The sequence below is a fragment of the Phyllobates terribilis genome, unplaced genomic scaffold (genome assembly GCF_046119375.1).
Source record: "Phyllobates terribilis strain yellow unplaced genomic scaffold, ASM4611937v1 Scaffold_2__4_contigs__length_985480577, whole genome shotgun sequence".
NCBI lineage: Eukaryota > Metazoa > Chordata > Amphibia > Anura > Dendrobatidae > Phyllobates > Phyllobates terribilis.
In genome coordinates, this window is record NW_027362762.1 from 700,280,584 (window position 1) to 700,302,449 (window position 21,866).

At 44.4% G+C, this 21,866-nt stretch overlaps 1 protein-coding gene across 2 annotated transcripts in view; it reads right to left on the reverse strand.

Moving 5' to 3' along the window:
- Positions 1 to 21,866, reverse strand: part of LOC141225872 (transcription factor ETV7-like) — a 105,764-nt gene that overhangs the window by 10,250 nt on the left and 73,648 nt on the right. For both annotated transcript variants that reach the window (XM_073667107.1, XM_073667108.1), the window contains exons 4-7: positions 19,991 to 20,116; positions 16,295 to 16,426; positions 11,926 to 12,068; positions 4,813 to 4,913 (exon numbers count right to left, since the gene is read on the reverse strand). In XM_073667107.1, the coding sequence (XP_073523208.1) occupies positions 4,813 to 4,913; positions 11,926 to 12,068; positions 16,295 to 16,426; positions 19,991 to 20,116 (502 nt within the window). The remainder of the gene's footprint in view (positions 1 to 4,812; positions 4,914 to 11,925; positions 12,069 to 16,294; positions 16,427 to 19,990; positions 20,117 to 21,866) is intronic.

Sequence of the window (21,866 nt, forward strand, 5' to 3'; positions counted from 1 at the left end):
TGTGGATTGGGTGACAATGAAGAAGAGGAGGAGGAGGGGGAGGAAGAACAGGAGCTAGTTTTCTGCGCTATAGATGGTACTACCTGAACAACTGTCATACCGTCTTTTCAGCGTGGAGGGCCTGAGGACAGGGAGGAGGAGGAAGAGGAGGAGGAGGAGGAGGAGGATAGCATGGTCAGTCATCCTCATGATGAGGACACGGAAGTATTGCCTCTTTGCAGTCTGGCACACATGGCTGAGTTTATGTTATGCTGCCTTTCCCGTGACCCTCGCGTTGTTCAAATTTTGGGTGACAGTCATTGCTGGTTAGTGACACTTCTAGACACACGCTACAAGGAAAGCTTTCTGTCTCTTATTCCCACGCTGGACAGGCCTAATAAAATGGGACAGTACAAGAAGGCCCTTGTTGTGGAATTATTAAAAAAGTTCCCATCTGAAAACGCTGGCGGCAGAGGTCACAGTTCGTTGGACAACCAAGGAGTACAGGCAAGAGAGACACAAATGCAATCCAGCAGAGGCAGGGGAACACTGTCAAAGTTCTGGGACAGTTTTCTCAGACCCTCCCATCGCACAGGCCCTGAGGCGTGGGGTACTCTCCCAAGAAGGGAAAAGTTTCGGAAGATGGTGAGGGAGTACCTTGCCGACCATACCAACATCCTCTGTGATTCCTCTGTGCCTTATAATTATTGGGTATCCAAGCTGAACATGTGGCATGAACTGGCTCTCTACGTCTTGGAGGTCCTGGCCTGCCCTGCCGCTAGCGTTTTGTCAGAGCGGGATTTTAGTGCTGCTGGTGGAATTATAACCGATAGGCGCATCCGCCTGTCAACTGAAAATGCTGACAGGCTGACTCTTATAAAAATGAACAAGGGCTGGATTGGGCCAGACTTGTCATCACCACCGAATAATAGGAGCGTAACATAAACTCAAATCCAGTGTCCATATCAACAAATCTACGTCTCTTGCAAGGGGCGTTCGAGTTCCTCTAAATTTTGGCAGCCATTGCTTCACTGCATAGGCAAACAGTATGGGAGATCCACTTCCTAATAATGTGAACATTGTTTTCAGGAGGCGCTCTGACCTCTACGTCTCTTGCAAGGGGCATTGGGGCATTGGAGTGCCTCCAGATTTTTGACAGCCATTGCAGTCACTGCATAGGCAAACAGTATGGGAGACCCTCTCCTTTCTAATGGGAATATGTCATTACTGTGGCCCAGCTCTATGTGTCTTTAAATTGTTATGGGATTTTTCCTAAATTTTGGCAGCCGTTGCACTCACTGCATACCCTATAAATGAATAGCAGACCTTCCCCTTTCTAATGGGAACATGTCGTTACTGTGGCCCAGCTCTATGTGTCTTTAAATTGCTAGTAGGTTTTTCCCAAATTTTGACAGCCCTTGCAGTCACAGCATGGGCATTACCACTATAAAAGACCCGCTCCTTTATAATGGGAACATTTGTTTTACTGAGACCCTACTCTATATCTCTTCAAAGGGGTATTGGGTTGCGTCCAAATTTTTGGCAGCCCTTGCAGTCACTGCATACGCAATAACAGTATAGAGACCCACTCCTTAATAATGGGAACAACAAAGCATAGCCGGCTTATGGCTTTCTAACAATAGCGAGGGCTGACTGCTGGCCCTATAAAAATAGTCTTTGTGACTTTCAGAGTCCCTCCATCATAAATGAAACAGGATGTGTCTGATGATGTGTCACACACCACATGGCCAGATAAGGTTGAAAAATATTAAAATTACATTTCCTGGTGAATGCATTTGTCTTGGTTGAAAGCAATGCAAAAGTGCAAAAATACATCAAAAACGCTACGTGTGAACATAGTCCAAGGTGTGGAGGAGCATTTTTGTTTTTGTATATTTATTTTGCCTTATATACAAGTCATTACCCTGGAAAGGATGTTCCTTAACATATTTCCCAGGAAAATCCATTTTGGTTTAGTTTTTGTATATTTTATTGTGAGTCCGTAAAAGTGGCATAATACCTCTGACAACATTGTTGACAGCATTGACCTGGGAGTCAGAAATTTTTCCAGGGGTCTTCCCCATGCTGTTCCTGACGCGCCCCCTGGGCCGTTGGAGTACTCGGCAGCCGGGCCTCTGCGTATGCTGGTGGGAGATATCACGGTGGCTGGCCGGTCCGTAACACAAGGGCGGTCAGTAAAAAGGGGAATATTTATAGGGGATTTGGAAAGTTCGTGATGCCACCTGTGGAATGCGGCAAAAGGGGTGCTGCCGCTGCGGAGCAGTCCTCTGGAGCTGGTGTTACGGCAGCAGGGATGGTGTGGCTCTCCACAGGTAGAGCTAGCTCCAGGGCAGTGTAGGTTGGTGATGGTGTAGATTGCGCTGGGCGTTGTAGTGCCGGGATGGAGAGATGGCGCAGCTGAAAGAATGGACGGAGGCAGTGCGGTGCAGTCACCCGAGTCTTTATTCACAGTTCTTATGACAGTTCCACTGGTGCACTGTACAGGTGTCAGCCTCCCACGTCGCGCTGCGTTCACTAGGCAGGGGTTCAGCACTTCCTCAGGCAGATTAGGAGTACTTGACAGAACCCCACTTTCTTGTGTTCCTAGCTAGACCGTCTTCACACTGGGTCTTTCTCCCTCCTGCCCTGTGCTTCCCCACTCTCAATCCCTCTTTGGTGCTCTGAAGTCCCTCCTGTCTCATCGGAGTTCCCGGACCTGCTTGACCCTCACGGGGATTAGAATGAGGCTCCGGCAACTGACTATATAAGCCAGAAGCCTCCGGTTTTCCCAGCCGAGACGTAGAGGGCCGGTCCCCTTCCTGCGGCCTATGATCCCTCTGTCTTCTGACAGATTCGGGGCGTACGGGTGCCATCTCGCACTCGCCGTACACCCTAGGATCCCTTCTGTAGATCGGAGCCTACTCCTCTGCTCCCCACCTGGGCCTCTAGGACTGGGACCTACTTGTGGAGCAGAGCTCCTAATGAGCCTCTGCTCCCTGACTGTCCTCCTGAACTGTTCTTCTGAACAGACCACTGATCTGCCACCCTAAGATGGCTTCCCATTATATACCTACTACCATGGTGCTCCTCTAAACTGCTTCCTCCACCCACACCCACTCCTGGTTCCCCCCACTCCAGCCAGGGACAGGGCTCAGCAGGAAAACACATTGCATGTTGACCTTCCAGCCGGCCTGGAGCAGTGTAGTGTTGGATGCAGGTGTTGTGGTTCCGGGCAGTACTCCCTCCTTACCTGAGAGAAGGAGATACCACACCTCTGGGTGAGGTGCAGTACCTCTGTGGTGACTGAACCCTCAGGGGCGCCACATTCCCATGTCATTTGAGCACTGTCCCATCGATTTGGGCAATTTTTAGGCCTTCTGAAGACTGCTGAGGGAACCGCCGGAAAAATGCTCGAGTTTCCCATAGACTTACATTGGGCTCGTTACTCGGACTGAACACTCGAGCACTCCAATTTGCTCGACTCGAACAACGAGTACCCGAGCATTTTAGTGCGCGCTCATCACTAATTTTTAACTTTGATACACTTTGCCCTTTCAGAAAAAAACATATTTTAATAGCCCTCTGGGAGACTATTCAGACATGTGTGTCCCCTGCACTGTCTCTCCCAATACAAGCTCATACGGAAATATCTGTTACTGGATCGGGCAGCATGCATCAGCTGTCAGGTTTTCTTTAAGCTATGGGTAACCGGATCATGATCAGGGACGACCCCTTCAGGGCCTGGGCTATTCTCTACTATACTGAGCATTCGCCGGTTTTCGATAGCACACTCCTGCTGGCTTTTCACTTCTTTTTAGAGCAAGGCAGCACACTGTCAGTGGCGAGCCAGCAAGAGTGCTCACCTGTCAGCTTGTCACTTCTTTTTAGAGCCAACAATGGTGCACACTGTCAGTGGCGAGCCAGCAAGAGTGCTCACCTGTCAGCTTGCCACTTCTCTTTAGAGCTGATGAGGGAGCACACTGTCAGTGTGCAATGAAAGTAACACAGTGGCTGAAAACACATGCAGTTTTTGTGGCAGTTTTGAGTCAAATGCAGAAGTGGGACAAAAAAGGGAGAAAAATATAGAAAAAAGACATACTTTGCCTTTTTTTTCTATGTAATCCTGTGTTTCTCAAAACTTACATGTGTAATATCAGCCTTATCAGCAGTTTTCATGTTCTTCTAAATATTATACATAGGGTTACAAGGATAATTAAAGAATCACTGCTCCCATCAAAGTATTTATCCTCTTAATGTATTGCAATCATCATATTATATAGCACTGTGTACTTACAATTGATCATTTTGATGATTGCTATATATTAAGAGGATAAAAACTTTGAAGGGAGTGCTTCTTGAAGGAATCTTTTTTCCTGTGGTTTTACTAGAAGAATATATGGCTTATTAGAAAATACACTATGCAAATGTTACGATGTTGTACTACAGACCATGTATTAGTGCCCTTTCACAACTTGGAAAATAGTTTGTTATTTGGTGACAAGTTCTCAAAAGTTATAATTTTAAACCCTATAATATGACCTATATGTTATGTATTGCCCAGTATTTTTACATACTAAGACTTAAAGGGTCTGTCTACAGAATAGGTGATAACTTCTTGATCAGCGGGGGTCTGACTGCTCAGGCTCACATTGACTAGCGGTTTGGGGAACTGCTTGACTGCAGTGCCATTCGTTCCCTGTACTGACATTCAGTGCAGGAGCCAGCAGATGGACACTCACTGATCAGCAACTCATCCTGCGCAAAGGTGGTAACTTATTTTCACCTTATTTAAACCAAAAATAAAAAAAACATATTTGTTTAATGAGTATTTACCTGAATGTTAGCTTCTTTCCAGATTCTTTCTTTAAAAGGCTTATTTTGTAGTACTGTCTCAGGGCTCTTGACATCTTCTCATAGGTCATGTTTGGGCGATTCTGCACAAAATAGTGGAATCATTTATTTTTACTATGGTTATGGTCTATTTTTCCATCCAATGATAATATTATCATGCTCACAGTTGTATTTGCCATTTTTAAACCACATAAATAAAATAGGAACAAGGGCGAGGTCAGACGGCCGTATAAATCGGAGCGGGATAGGAACACAGTGCACGGACTAGCCAGCGGCAATCCTGACCCCCATTGTAACATATGTGGCGCCCCTGCAGGTTCAGTCACCACAGAGGTACTGCATCTCACCCAGAGGTGTGGTATCTCACTCTCAGGTAAGGATAGAGTGCTGCCCGGGACCCTAACACCTGCATCCAACACATTCCACTTCAGTGGGGGCAGCGCGAGATTGCTCCTAAGGGAGAGCACAGTCCCTGGTCCCTAGCTGGAGGGTGGAACCATGTAGTGGGTGTGGGTGGAGGACGTAGTTAAGGGGAGCACAGGAAAGGAAGTGATATAAAAGAGGGAACCATCTTGGGAAGAGAGTTCAGTCAGGTCAGTCAGAGGAGGAGAGTGTGTGGAGCAGGAGCTCAGCAGGAGCTCTGCTCAGGGAACAGGGCCTAGTGTTAGGCCCAAGACTGTGAAGGAGAGAGGAGCAGGAAAGAAGGCTCCAGGAGGAACGAGGGGATCCTAGGGGTACGGGCAGTGCTGAAGGCCACCCGTATGCCCGAATCCACCAGGACGTGGAAGGATCAAGCCGCAGAGGGGACCGGCCCCTAAACTAGTGGAGAACTACAAGGCTCAGCTAGAAACCGGAGGCTTCTGTACTTTTAGGGTGCAGTTGCCACAGCCACAATTACATTGCTTAAAAGGTGGTCACAGAGGGTCCAGGGGACTGCAAGTCGCCCGACAAGGCCCGAGGCTACCGGCTTGGGACACTGATTGTGAGACGTAGGGCAGGAGGGTGAGAGCCAGCGCAGGAAGACGACTGAGAAAGGTACACAGAAGGAGGTCCCGTTAAGTGCTCTTGAAATACCTGAGGGATTGCTGAACCCCTGTCTGGTGAACGCAGTGCGACGTGGGAAGTTACACCGGTACCTGTAACTTGCATTGCAACAACTGTGAGTAAACTCTGAAGACTGCACCCCACAGTCTCCGTGAATTACTGCTGCGCCATCACCCCCTGCACTACACCGCAACATCCATAATAACTCAGCAGGGCCCTGGAGCTAAGCTCTACCTGTGGAGAGCTAAACCAACTCTGCTGCATTCACACCAGCTCCAGAGGACCTGCTCCGCAGCGGCGTCTCCATATAGCCGCATACCACAGGTGGCGTCACAAACTATATAGAAAAACTATAAATCCCCTTTTGATTGACCGCCCTGGGTCACGGACTGGGTCACCGCCACTGTGACATCTCCCCTAGCAACGACCGGCCCGGCATCGAGTACCCCACGGCCCAGGGGGCGCGTCACATCTACATGTATTTCTATCCAGCTGTCACGCTTGGGTCGGGAGACCTGCCGGTCAGTCTATGCACTGCTTTCTAAACTTGCTCTGATTTATATAGCCATCTGACTCTGCTCAAATAGTGGATCATGTTTGAAACCATGATAACCAGTGTGACACTGATGTAGAACATCTTATGATCAACTAAGTGCAGTCCACAAAACCTATCACCTCTTGGGAAACCTTATCTAATAATTGAAAACTAAAATAAAAAAATATATATATATTTTATTATATATAATTAGTCAAGATCAAAAATAAAAAAATGTCCTCTCTTATTTAGTGATAAAATATTTGGCTTAATGAGTGTGTTTAGTGAATGAAATGAAAAACTTGAGATGACAGATGCCCTTATATACAGCTCTTCCTCCCGATCCACGCATACACATGCAGATGCCTTTGGTGGCAGTTTATCAACCCTGAGAACAAAGGGATCCAGCTTTGAAATTCAACTTGTCCTATCCCATTTAAAGGGAATGGTAACTCCCCAATGTATTCAAATAAATGTCTGGAGGCAGATTCTCATACAGATCAGTGTCCGGCTCATAGTCCTGAACAGCTCACTTACATATAAGAAAATCATGGATTTCTCTGGAATAAGACATCGGATTTCAGATATAAAGGTATCATTTTATTCAGCTTCATATGATCTACATGCACATATAGACGGCTTAGGAGGGCTGAACCTACTGACTGATTCCTTTTAACTTCCAATTATCTCCAGATGACGTGGAGGGAGAGTAAGGAGATCCCCATACTTATAAAATAGCATGTTCAGCTAACATTTCTCTAACGTCTTTGGGCATCAGTTGCTACTAAAATAATCTGGATCTGCCAATGATCTGCAGATAGGTTATTCAGGTGTATGACCGGCTTTTGTGTGCAGCATATAGCAGAGGTTCCCAAGAAATGTTGGTCCAGGGCTGTTTACACAAGTGTATAAAAATGATTTTCATTCAGAAAAAGACTGATAATTTTTCATCTGTATGCAATCCATATAGCGTCCATTTTTATGTATCAGTAGTTTTTCTCATTTACCAAAAACAGTTCATGTTAATAATGGCAGTGGCAATGTGTCTGTAAAAATCAGATGCTAAACGGTTGAGCCATATTGGATCAAATTTTTTTTGAGCACCCATAGTGTTGAATAGGCGAATCTCATCTGAAGAGACTAATGCATGCTACGATTTTTTTTACGCGGTCATTTTGCCCATGTAAAAAAAAATACTCATCTGAACAGTCCTATTGAGTAGCATTGGTTCAAGTGCAATCAGACAGCAATCGGATCAAAAATATGGTTGTGTGAACGTAGCCTAACAGTGTGATCTTTAAACAGGGTTTTCAAGATTTTGTCTTTTGCAGTAGTTGCACTGAAGTAGACACAACCTGCCTTATCATGCTGCCATGGGTCTCCAAAGGGCAACCCTCTGCCATAGGCTGCCCCACTCATGTGACACTTTTGTGAATGTATTACTTTGCAGGGAACCACTCTGGACCTCTGTCAGTCATTGTGACTGCTACGATACGGCCTCGAAAATGCAACATTCTCATTGGATTATTGCACGCTGCTGCAACAGAAATTTCTGTTGGACCCCAGGACTGTAGCCCTCTCAGTCCTAAGTAGCAATGTCCAGAAGACTTTCTAAAACTTTACTGTTCTGATGTCCTCTCTCACATATCTCAGAGCAGTCTTCTAACTGTTGACTCTCACACATGTCGTGGGGGCTGGTTGTGGCCTGCCTCTCATGATTCTGTTAGATTACCCAGGGACAGGATCTCCTTCCCTGTCACTAACACTAGGGGCGCCCTAGCTATCCCTGCTCCCCAGATTACTCCTGATGGTGAAGATGCTGGGGCCACGTACCTTGCTGAACACCTGAATAAGCCCTATATCAGTCCCCCCCACCACCCAGTAAAGTGGGGAGGAATAGTGTATGAATATACACAAACCAGACAAACAAGGAAGGACGAATAGGGATAAATGAAAATACCAAACATACAAATATGCACTCACAAACAACTGAGAGGAACACTGGGGAGAAAAGGAAGGGAAACTAAATACTAAAGGATGAGAATTTGCACACAGCCGAAACACCTATCAACAGTCAAAGATAAACACTCCAAACGCCTCTACCAACAACCGACTCCTCCATTCTTCACAAGGCAATACAATACTTAAAGGGGTATTCCCATCTCCAAGGTCCTATCCCAATATATAGTAGGTATAATAATAATAATAATAATATCAGCAAATACAGCCAATTAGAAATGTAATATAGTTTTTCTGATTTGCTATGTCTCTTTCCTCATGTGTAGGCATTGCAGGACCTTAGGTATCCATGGTTACAACCACTACCAACTAGTTAACTAACTGGCCCTATAACAGTGGTCCCGGCAAATTCCCACAGCGCACAGTACGTGCGCTGGGGGGATACATAAGTCTCCAGTCACACAGAGTGACCGCAGACTTATCAATTTGGACCGGACAACCCCTTTCAATATATATTCACAGCAAGTGAACACATATTTAAGATAACATCATTGCAGCCAATATCCCGCCCAGCCACAGTCAAAACCATGCCCACCTCTAACTAGCCAATGAAATTACTATGTGGGCGGGTACTTGGCTTCCGAACATCATCATTTTATTCCTGTGAGAGCCATTCAGAGACTATAAGTGGCACTCACTGGGGTGCTTGCGCCCATATTTCACAGCAGGGAGCCAGCCCTTTGTACCAGATCGTTCATGATCAACTCACCGCTACTTCATGGCACTACTTCATAATATTACCTTTGTCAGCACATGGTCATATGGCCCTGTACGGGATCAGCCCTTACCGGACATTGAATACACTGTGGCTTTAAGAAACCATGTTCCCCTCTGGGTTTTGTGCTTGTGGACTAGTCACCCCCCCTGCTTTTTGGTCTGTGCTGAAAGAGGGAAATGAACCAGGAAGCAGAGGGACCTCATGTGTGTGTGTGTGTGTGTCTGAGGGAGCAGAAAGACTCCTGCCTGTTCCTGATAAAGAGAGACTATAAAAAGAAACTAAATCTCTGGAAAGATAAAAGTGCAGACTTTATCAAGATTTGTTGTCAGGACTGTGTCAAGAGTAGAGAAATCCATCCCTTTTTGCAGAACGTTTTCCCTGAAGGCTGATGACCTGAGGTAACACACAACACAGAGTACCAGCCATTTTACCTCAGTGAAAGTGAAACAAGTTTTGCCTGCCTGCAGAAGAAAGAGATCCAATATACAAAGGAAAGGCCTTGAGTGACGTGATACTGCTCGGTTACACCACAAACAAGAGGCGGCCGCCATCTACGTCTGATCTGCGAAACAGTGAGTGACTCATGGGTGGTGAACTGAGCTAGGGTTTAGTGAAGTTTTATTTAGTTAGGATGCTGTAGCAGCATGGCCTTATTAGCGGAAAGCCATATAGGGGATTAGCCTAGAGTAGTTTGTGAAACTTGGTGTACTGTGCCATAGCTGGAGCATAGTTTTGTGACTCGCTTCAGCTATAACTTCATATATATATGTTATTAGCATTGTTTTGTAAATATTGTTATTCTCACTTCCTGGAATATAATCCCTTTGTACATAATAAAGCCAGAGTTTTGTTTCAGTCTTCTCGCCTGCTATGCTGTACTTGAATCCTGCCTTGTGGTGTTCTTTGGATACTGCTACAGCCCCATACACATTAGAACCCACTAGCCATCCATGGGGACCTCCCAAAAGTTCCATGACAAATGATGTTTAGGAAGGAAAGGATTCGGCCGATGGAATTTCAATGGCCAATCTTTTTTTTTCAGCGGGAGATAAACTGCTGCCAGAGGATTCTGAGAACAACTCTCTAATAGAGGACACAGTATGGGGATGTCAGGATAGAAAGCTGTAGGGAAAATGATCATTCGGTCCAATTATCTAATATCTATATCTGTCTCCTCTAGCTTAGCTGCATATCATATGTGCAATCCTACACTTTGGATAAAATATGATATTAATATTATTTTGAAAAGTTCTAGCACCCCCCTAAAGGCAGGGAAAATTTCTGCATGAATCCAAACCATTTTCACCATCTTTTAGTTTTACTTTTTAGCAAATTTATGAGAAAAATGTATGAATTAATTCTATTGTATTCTATCACCCAAAAAGTAAGGGAATACAGTATACAGGCCAAACTCTCTGTCCCTCTTCCCCCCAAATTCTGTTGTGGGCTAGAACTTTATTACAGAAATAATTTAGAAAATTCTCAGTTTTTCTAATGATAATTTATTTGAGAAAAACTACTAATAGGTACTCTACTGGCTCAATTCATGAAGATGTTATTGCCAAAATACTGGTATAAAACAACTTCAACTGTTGCAACTTTTTTGCACAACTTCATGTGACTTTTGCCGTTTCAGCCAGCTCAGCCAAAGGAAGTGGGATGGGCATGACGCAGCCTGCCCCATAAATTCATCAAAATTTCTGCCAGAAATATCAGTCCAATCTCGAACTGGATTAACATCAATGGCGAGGAGCACGGAGGCCATCATGCCAGTGATAAGACACACCTAATTCATTCCTTAATGAATTAGACGCACATTGTTCCTGCACATCCATCATTAAGATTGGCGTACAAAACACCAGTCTGATTGAATCGGGCCTTATATCTCTGCTCATTCTGGGTGTAAAAGTGAAGAGGGCAGTCCTATTTCGCAACTGACACCTTCATCAGTTTGCACACTCATATGTTGAAGGCTGTAAATCACTCTTTCAACTGAATTCTTAACTTCAGAATCAGTCGGGGTTTAAATTAATAAAAATCAATTAAAACTGAATGTTTTTTAATGAACCATGTGAGAGACGGCCTCTAAAAGTCACCCATCTTTAAAAGTAGGTGCGTGAGTGGATGTTCATTATTTTGCACCTGTGCAACCACTCTCAGTTTAACATTACGGCTTGCTAGCAACCTGCTGCGAACTGGTACTTTACTCCCTCCTTGTATCAGAAATGCAATGTGTGGCCATGTATTATACATTATCAGATTCTTTAGTGGTAAAAACAAAATCCCACAAACCGCCAAAAAATATGTTTTGTGTCAGAGTCCATGGGTTGTACAGACACCCCACTAAATAACCTGTTTTACCGGAATGTGGGTTCTATCCATTGGGCCCTTTTTCTTTTCTATTGCTAAATCTTTACGCGACTCGAAGTTGTTCAATAATTTTGCCACTATTGGTGTTTTCATGCCAGACCTAGCCAGTTCCACAAAAGTGAGCAGAGCTGGGGTAGGGTGGAGCGAGGTGAAGGCTGATGGGCAAATACATCATAATTTACCGCAGTGGCGTACACTACGCCAGAAATGTAAATCAGTCCTTAGCAGGAGAAACATTTATGGCGAAGGCACACTTCAGTTATAGATGTACATAATTGATTAAGACTGGTGTGCCAAATACATGTCTTAATGAATTAGGGCCATAAAGTAATCATGAGACCCTTAAGGATGTGAATTTGGTAACAAGCTGTTGTAATCATAGTTCTGTATACATCGGTAAAGAAAATACCTTGTGATTTCCCCAGAATGCAGCAAGCTTGTTTGGATCCACCACTCTGAAGATTTTCAATTCTTTATCTTCCCACCTAATATATGATTCATAGCGCTTGTCATCAAGAAGCTTGTGCAAATAGTCCCACAGGAACCTGCAACCTAGATTCACAATGATAGACTATTGATATATTTTATGTAATAGACATAATATATTTATATATGTAGGGGTGTGGACGGTCTTACCCTGTTCATGCCCCTGAAGACAACAGACGTGTCAAGTGAATGCTGTCATGCGGTTTTATATGTAATAGTGATGTGCGTTTTATGTAATATATTATGGTAATGTACAGCATGTAAAGTGTTAATGCATAATGTAAGTAGAGTATAGTACAGTATAAGCTTAGGATAGCATAGGTAAGTGGTTTAGCAACATCATAAGACATAGGATAAGGATAATAGATTTAGCATATGAGATAAGGAAATAGTTAATGATAGAATTAGCCCAGTGGGTGGGCACTAGTGTTAATAAAAAGGGGGGCATTTCCTGATAGCGAGAGTTAGTGAAGTACATAGTGAAGGCCAAGTTCAGGTGCAATGGGTTGCTAGGGGCAGCATGTGTCACTTATTCCAGGCAGTGGGAAGGTATTACTGGGATCCTGAGCGGCCACTCCTGTCACGTCCAGAGCCTAAGGTCAAGCATAGGGGCTGCTGGACACATCGTGTCCTCTGAAGTACAGTGGAAGATGGGCAAGGACCAGCATAGACGGAAGGTGATTGCTGGTCCCGATTAGGGATGAGCGGACCCATGAATGTTCGGGTTTGTCCAAACTTTAAAAAAAAAAGTTTGGTTCGAGCACCAGAATGGAACTTGAACTTGATCCCAAATCAGGCCCGAACATCCGGCGGTTTTGTGGTTCCCACGCTGTCACACAGAGGACCGCATGTGAGACAGCAGCTGTGACAGGCAGTGACAAAGTTACTGCCGTTCAGGCGCCAGCTGATGACTACTACTGTCATCAGCGTCTCCTGCTCTCGCTGATAGCAGTGAGAGCAGGCGGCGCTGATGAGAGTATTCATCAGCCGGCTCCTGTGCATAGTAGTAACTTTACTGCTAGCCACAGGCGCCAGAGACAAAGAATAGGATGGACATAGATTACTTCATGGGATCAATTCATTAATAAATTGGTATACAAGGGCTATTATGGGGGAGTTTTTAATCAAATAATGGTTTTTTTCTGTGTGTATGTTTATTTATTTTTACTACTGGGTTAGTAATGGGGGTGTCTGACTGACACTTCTCCAATACTAACCCCAAAAACAATTACCCCGATTGCCATCGCATCAGGTCAATCGGGAAGATCTAAGGCTAACAAATATGATGCGCCACTTCTGGGCCGCTGCAGCTTGATATTTGTAGGAAAGGAGCAATAACCGTGGGCATTTCCAGTCTATTAATATCCAGAGATTATAAAAATAAAGCATAGAGAGAGAGCTTTTGAAACCTTTCCAAAAAACACATCTGCTGAGTAGATTTTCTGTGACAGATTCAAAACAATTTAGAAGGTCATCTTAAAGATGTTTTCCTATATTATTATTTATATATATATATATATATATATATATATATATATATATATATATATATATATATATATATATATATATATATATATATATATATATATATATCCATTTAAATCTTTCATTGTGGTTTATTAACAGTACAGCATAAAAGTTAGCAAAAACAAACATGGCCTAACAGGAAAACAAAATATAAACATAGTCCTTGTTGCTACAGGCAACCTCCCGCTTAAGGAACAAACAAACCAATGTTTAGCTTTCCTTCACAGGACAATACAGCTCCAGAGCTTTCACTTCCAGACCCACCTCACACCAAATGCTCTAAAAGGCTGGGAATTTATCCTCTGACCTCCTCTCTCTCTACAGGTGCTTAATCACCATAGCAGTAAAAATGGCTGATTTAACCCCTGATCACTTTGTGTGCTGGAACATTTTCTGTATGTTTATATTATTGGAGGTAACAAACTCAGTGCTACATATCTCCCCTCCAGTACCTTTCCAGTGACTCTGTCACAATATATATACACAAAGACATACACACACACATATACAGTGGGGAAAATAAGCATTTGATACATTGCCGGTTTTGAAAGTTTTCCCTCCTACAAAGAATGGAGAGGTATATAATTTTTTATCACAGGTACACTTCAACTGTGAGAGAAAGAATCTAAAAAAAATCCAGAAAATCACATTGTATGATTTTTACATAATTAATTTGCATTTTACTGCATGAAATAAGTATTTGATGCAACAGAAAAACAGAACTTAATATTTGGTACAGAAACCTTTGTTTGCAATTACAGAGGTCAAACATTTCTGGTAGTTCTTGACCAAGTTTGCACACACTGCAGCAGGGATTTTGGCCCACTCCTCCATACAGATCTTCTCCAGATTTTTCAGGTTTTGGGCTGTGGCTGGGCAACATTGAGTTTCAGCTCCCTCCAAAGATTTTCTATTGGGTTCAGGTCTGGAGACTGGCTAGGCCACTCCAGGATCTTGAAAAGCTTCTTATGGAGCCACTCCTTAGTTGCCGTGGCTGTGTGTTTCGGGTCATTGTCATGCTGGAAGACCCAGCCACGATCCATCTTCAATGCTCTTTCTGAGGGAAGGAGGTTGTTGGCCAAAATCTCACGATATATGACCCCATCCATCCTCCCTTCAATACGGTGCAGTCGTCCTGTCCCCTTGGCAGAATAGCACCCCCAGAGTATAATGTTTCCCTCACCATGCTTCACGGTTGAGACAGTGTTCTTTGGGCTGTACTCATCCTTCTTCTTCCTCCAAACACGGCAAGTGGAGTTGATACCAAAAAGTACTATTTTGGTCTCATGTGAGACATGACCTTCTCCCATGCCTCCTCTGGATCATCCAGATGGTCATTGGAGAACTTCAAACGAGCCTGGACATGTGCTGGCATGAGCAGGGGGACCTTGCGTGCCCTGCTGGATTTTAATCCATGACAGTGTAGTGTGTTACTAACGGTAATGTTTGAGACTGTGGTCCCAGCTCTCTTCAGGTCATTGACCAGGTCCTCCCAAGTAGTTCTGGGCTGATTCCTGACCTTTCTCAGAATCCTCTTTACCCCATGAGGCGAGATCTTGCATGGACCCCCAGACTGAGGAAGATTGAAAGTCATTTTGTGTTTCTTCCATTTCTTAATAATTGCGCCATCAGTTGTTGCCTTCTCAACAAGCTGTTTGCCTATTGTCCGATAGCCCATCCCAGCCTTGTGCAGGTCTATAATTTTGTGCCTGGTGTCCTTAGACAGCTTTTTGGTCTTGGCCATGGTGAAGAGGTTGTAGTGTGATTGATTAGGTGTGTGGGCAGGTGTCTTTTATACAGGTAACGAGTTCAAATAGGTGCAATTAATACAGTTAATGAGTGCAGAGTAGGAGGACTTCTTAAAGAATAACTAACAGGTCTGTGAGATCCAGAATTCTTGCTAGTTGGTAGGTGATCAAATAGTTATTTCATGCAATAAAATGCAATTCAATTATTTAAAAATCATACACTGTGATTTTCTGTTTTTTTATTTTTAGATTGTCTCTCACAGTTGAAGAGTACCTACGATAAAAACTACAGTCCTGTCCTTTCTTTGTAGGTGGAAAAACTTGCAAAATCGGCAGTGTATGAAATACTTATTTTCCCCACTGTATGCCTTGGTATAATCATCACTAGACATATGTGTAATTAAAATGGCCCTCCAATTTGGGAATAAAGAGTGACTACATGTACAGTCACCTTACCTGGTGCTCTCCATTTGCCTCCCGCTGCCTTCTCTGCTCATATTTTTGTTTTGTTCCTTCAGCTTTATTCCCCATGATAAATACTTAAAATGACCCATTGCCTGGGACCACCGCGGTGGCATGGGGAGAGCAATGGTTAGTCTAAGCCACACGAGTTAAACTCTGGCCCGTGGGCCAAATCCGGCAAACAGGGTGATTATATTTGGCGCACGACGCCGTCACCGATCCCCCATTATACTGTAGAGCCTATTATACTGTATGGAGGACTATGTGGGGCCCATTATACTGTAGGAGGGCTATGTTGGGCCCATTATATTGTATAGAGGACTGTGTGGGGCCCATTATATTGTGAGGAGGATAGATATCAAGGTTGGCCCACGACTTTGTTAAAGTTTTTTATTTTGGCCCTCTCTGTATTTGAGTTTGACATCCCTGGTCTAAGCCATGCCTTCCTTGTCTTTCCTATCTTACATCGCAGGAAAGGTGTGGTTTGATACCCAGCTTGATACAAACTGTCCTGAACAAAATGTTTTCTGCATTCCCCACTTTCAGATTTACCTTTTATTTTTCCATCCAGATAGTTGAAGTGTTCTGTACAGCTTTCCTTGGTTTGTGTTCCTCGTGTCCTTTGGCATAGATTGAGAGGTACATCTTGGCCATTACTCTGTGTAGGAGCTGGAGGTAAAGTATCTGTAAATAATTAAGAATTGTCTATTTCAGCACACAAGTCAATATATTACTTGTGTCTATACATTATATATTTTTCAACACGACAGTGCCAGCCCACATGTTGCTCATGCTACTGGGAGCAGCCAGCATGGCCTAAGTATCTCCAGGCTTTTCTCCTAACAAGTACATATGGGACATTATTGGTCAGCTATTGCAAAGTGAGCTGCCAGCAGTGGATCTTGATGATCTGCCCAAGTGCATTCAGCGTGGCAGGACGATTCTCAGACAAACGTTAATAACCCCATTGATAACTACCAAAATGTGTAAGTGCCTGGATTTTTACACATGGCACTCATACTTGATACTAAATAAATGTAGATGTTTTTAACCCCTTCACAAACTTGCGATTTTCCATTTTTGTTTTTCCTCCCCTTCTTCCAAGAGCCATAACTTTTTTATTTTTCTGTCAATATAGCCGTAAGTTTTTTTTTTTTTGCAGGACAAGATGTACTTTTGAATGGCATCATTCATTTTATCATGTGATCCACTGGATAGCAGGAAAAAATTCCAGTTGCGCTGAAATTGGAAACAAAATGCAATTCCACAATTGTTTTTTGGGTGTTTTATTTACCATGTTCACTATATGGTAAAACTGACCTGGCAATATGATTCTCCAGGTCAGTACGAGTAAGGCAGATACTAAACATGTATTTATCTCAGTGGTGAAAAAAAATTCAGGAATTTGTAAGAAAAATTTTTTTTTGCTTGTGTCGCCATTTTCCGAGACCCATAACATTTTCATTTTTCTGGATATTGGGCTGTGTGAGGCTTTATTTTTTTTGCGCCCTAAGCAGACATTATAATTGATAACATTTTGAGGCAGGTATGATATTTTTATCGCCTCTTATTGCATTTTATTGAATGTTGCGGCGGCCAAAAACACGTACTTCTGGAGTTTTTATTTTTTTTTTCTCATTACACTGTTTACAGATTGGATTAATTTATTTTATATTTTTCATAGATCAGACTTTTACAAACGCAGTGATACCAGGTATGTGTATTTTTCTCTTTTTTTTAAATTTTATTTTAAATCGGGCAAAAGTGGGGTGATTTGAACTGTTGTGGGTTTTTTTCAGATTTTTAAAAGCTTTTTTACTGTTTACTGTATTTAATAGTCCTCTTAGGGGACTTGAAGATGCAATCATCTGATCGCTTATAAATCACAATCTCCTATGAACACCGGCCATGGGCTGGTGTTAACAGGAGGATTGTAATGTCAGGCATGGGGTTCAGACCCCCAGCTGTCATAGCAATCCATCAGCGCGCCCATGATGTGATCGGATGTGTGGAATGACGCACCCCCTTGCCGGCGTGTGTTAAATACCTCTGTTATAGATTGACAGTGGGATTCAACAGGGGTTCAACAGGTTAACTGCCACGGGTGGAGCTCTGATCCACTCACGTCTGTTAGAAGCACATGATGGCTGATTAAACCAAGTAAAATTAATTCGGTGGTGAGAGGGTGCTAAGTCCCAAATAGTGTCATAATGAATTGTGGAATGGGGGAGGACGCTATAAGGGACTTAAAATTTATTGGGGAGTGAGAAAGGAGGGGGAATGGTGGATAGGACACATTATAATGAATTGAAAGGTGTCAGAAGACGCTATCAGGGACTTGTAATGAATTAGTTTTGTTTCATCTAATAGAGTAAATTAATATTAAATTCACATAACAGCTGTTTTTCTAGCTGTAGAGACTTTAGTGTAGCATTGTATATTATTCTATGGTGCTATTATTTCAATTAACCCTTTACTGACAACTTACAGTACAGACCAAAAGTTTGGACACACCTTCTCATTTAAAGATTTTTCTGTATTTTCACGACTTTGAAAATTGTACATTCACACTGAAGGCATCAAAACTATGAATTAACACATGTGGAATTATATAATTAACAAAAAAGTGTGAAACAACTGAAAATATGTCTTATATTCTAGGTTCTTCAAAGTAGCCACCTTTTGCTTTGATGACTGCTTTGCACACTCTTGGCATTCTCTTGATGAGCTTCAAGAGGTAGTCACTGGAAATGGTTTTCACTTCACAGGTGTGCCCTGTCAGGTTTAATAAGTGGGATTTCTTGCCTTATAAATGGGGTTGGGACCATCAGTTGTGTTTTGTTGAAGTCTGGTGGATACACAGCTGATAGTCCCACTGAATAGACTGTTAGCTGCTTTTTCTTGCCATAATACAAATTCTAAGTAAAGAAAAACGAGTGGCCATCATTACTTTAAGAAATGAAGGTCTGTCAGTGCGAAAAATTGGGCAAACTTTGAGTGTGTCCCCAAGTGCACTTGCAAAAACCATCAAGCTCTACAAAGAAACTGGCTCACATGAGGACCGCCCCAGGAAAGGAAGACCAAGAGTCACCTCTGCTTCTGAGGATAAGTTTATCCGAGTCACCAGCCTCAGAAATCGCAGGTTAACAGCAGCTCAGATTAGAGACCAGGTCAATGCCACACAGAGTTCTAGCAGCAGACACATCTCTACAACAACTGTTAAGAGGAGACTTTGTGCAGCAGGCCTTCATGGTAAAATAGCTGCTAGGAAACCACTGCTAAGGACAGGCAACAAGCAGAAGAGACTTGTTTGGGCTAAAGAACACAAGGAATGGACATTAGACCAGTGGAAATCTTTGCTTTGGTCTGATGAGTCCAAATTTGAGATCTTTGGTTCCAACCACCGTGTCTTTGTGCGACGCAGAAAAGGTGAACGGATGGACTCTACATGCCTGGTTCCCACCGTGAAGCATGGAGGAGGAGAAGGTGTGATGGTGTGGGGGTGCTTTGCTGGTTTACACTGTTGGGGATTTATTCAAAATTGAAGGCATACTGAACCAGCATGGCTACCACAGCATCTTGCAGCGGCATGCTATTCCATCCGGTTTGCGTTTAGTTGGACCATCATTTATTTTTCAACAGGACAATGACCTCAACACACCTCCAGGCTGTGTAAGGGCTATTTGACCAAGAGGGAGAGTGATGGGGTGCTACGCCAGATGACCTGCCCTCCACAGTCACCAGACCTGAACCCAATCGAGATGGTTTGGGGTGAGCTGGACCGCAGAGTGAAGACAAAAGGGCCAACAAGTGCTAAGCATCTCTGGGAACTCCTTCAAGATTGTTGGAAGACCATTTCCGGTGACTACCTCTTGAAGCTCATCAAGAGAATGCCAAGAGTGTGCAAAGCAGTCATCAAAGCAAAAGGTGGCTACTTTGAAGAACCTAGAATATAAGACATATTTTCAGTTGTTTCACACTTTTTTGTTAAGTATATAATTCCACATGTGTTAATTCATAGTTTTGATGCCTTCAGTGTGAATGTACAATTTTGAAAGTCATGAAAATACAGAAAAAACTTTAAATGTGAAGGTGTGTCCAAACTTTTGGTCTGTACTGTATGTTAATCTCGCTGATGCCATGTATATCTGGCCTTCACTGCTTGGAAAGTGTGTATGGTCAGATTAACTCTTTAATATTTATGGTATAAAAAGTACATAAGAGCATACAGAGTAATGAATTTCTCACTTGTACTTGTGCAGGTTTGCCGTTGAGGATGGTGATTTTTTCTTGCACACTGGTGAAAGAACGATTGCTTTACTAGGCCTTGCCTGTGATTCTTAATGCACTGTAGTAATTCATACAACACATCACCTATAAAGTAGAGTGGTACATTATTAGTTTTCATATCGGCGGGATGAACTATGTCTCTGCAAGCAATACTGTCCAAAGCACATGTTTGAATGTGTGACAAAGACAGAAAAAGGATTTCTAAAATTCAACTTTGGTGTAAGTTGGATGAACAATTTTGAAATTTTGTGTCAGAATGAAGTCACCATGGGAAAAACATAATCTGCTGTAATAGATATTAGGTGGTCTGTAGTGCCGGCGTCCCTGCCCTCTGCTAGGCAGGGACGCTGTTCCCCTCACCGCTCTGCTCCGTGCCCGGCGTCCCTCTCCCGCTCTGCTGGCAGCGCGCGCTCCTTCCCGGCCACTGTGCTTAGGGCGCGCGCGCGCGCCCTCCCTCCCTCTTAAAGGGGCCGCGCGCGCCGTCCTAAGGAGTCCCCGGCCAATGGCCGGAGGACTTTACCGTATATAAGGCACCTCCTCCAAAATGGAGGTGCCCGAGCAATGTTGTTTGCACCTGTGTCTCACCTGTGCTTCAGCCCTCAGGTCCCATTGCCAGTTACCTGCCAGTTACCTGCCAGATTCCTGCCTGATTACTTGCTACCTGCCTGCTAGTCTGAGGTCCGACGGTCTGCCTTACTAATCCTGTCAGTCTGTCTAAGGACCAGCCTGCCCGCTCACCTGGGAGCGCACATCAGATACCTGCCAGCTTGTCTGAGGTCCGACGGTCTGCCTTACTAATCCTGTCAGTCTGTCTAAGGACCAGCCTGCCCGCTCACCTGGGAGCGCACATCAGCTACCTGCCTGCCTGCCTGAGGTCCGACGGTCTGCCTTCCAACTCCTGTCAGTCTGTCTATGGACCAGCTTGCCCGCTCACCTGGGAGCGCACATCTGCTATCTGCCTGCTAGCCTACCTGGAGGCTCCGCCGTCACGTGCTGTGACCACCTGCCTGTCCAGTGACTCCTGCCCGCTCACCTGGGAGCGCTCTTCTGCTACCTGTCTGTTTGCCTACCCGGAGGCTCTGCCGTCACGTGCTGTGACCACCCGCCTGTCCAGAGACTTCTGCCCGCTCACCTGGGAGCGCTCATCTGTCGCCTGTCCGCTGGTCTTCCTGGAGGCTCCGCCGTCACATGCTGTGACCACCCGTTCATCCAGAGACTCTCGCCTGCTCACCTGGGAGCTCACGTCTATCTTCAGCCGCCACAGGTCGTACCAACCCTATACCTAGAGACTGCCCCGGTCACTTGCCGTGACCTCCAGCCCGTTCACTCAGAGACTGTCCCGTTCACTCAGAGACTGTCCCGTTCACTCAGAGACTGTCCCGTTCACCTGCTGAGACTTCCAGCCCGTCTTCCCTGGTCGCCACCCGCTCCCTTACAAGGACCGCCTCCTTGTATAGTAGCTCTGAGGTTCCGCCTCCCAGACCCGTTACAGTTTGCTCGGGCCATGGAACCCGGTGGCACCCAAGCTCCCTCGCTCTCGGACCTGTGTCATGAACTGTCCCGTCAAAGGTCCCAACAGGAGTCCATCCTGGGTCACCTGCGGAATGTCAATACTCGCCTGGACACTCTGACTGCTCCACCAGCAACCTCCGCCAGTGCCATGTCTCGCAATCCGGCAGCTCCGCTGCCCACTAATACCATGGTATCCTACCCTGGACCCCGGCTTTCTGCACCTCCTCGCTTCGGAGGCGACTCCGCCCAGGCTCGGGGCTTCATAAATCAGTGCACCCTGCACTTTGAACTTTTGTCCCACCAGTTTAACTCCGACCGAGCC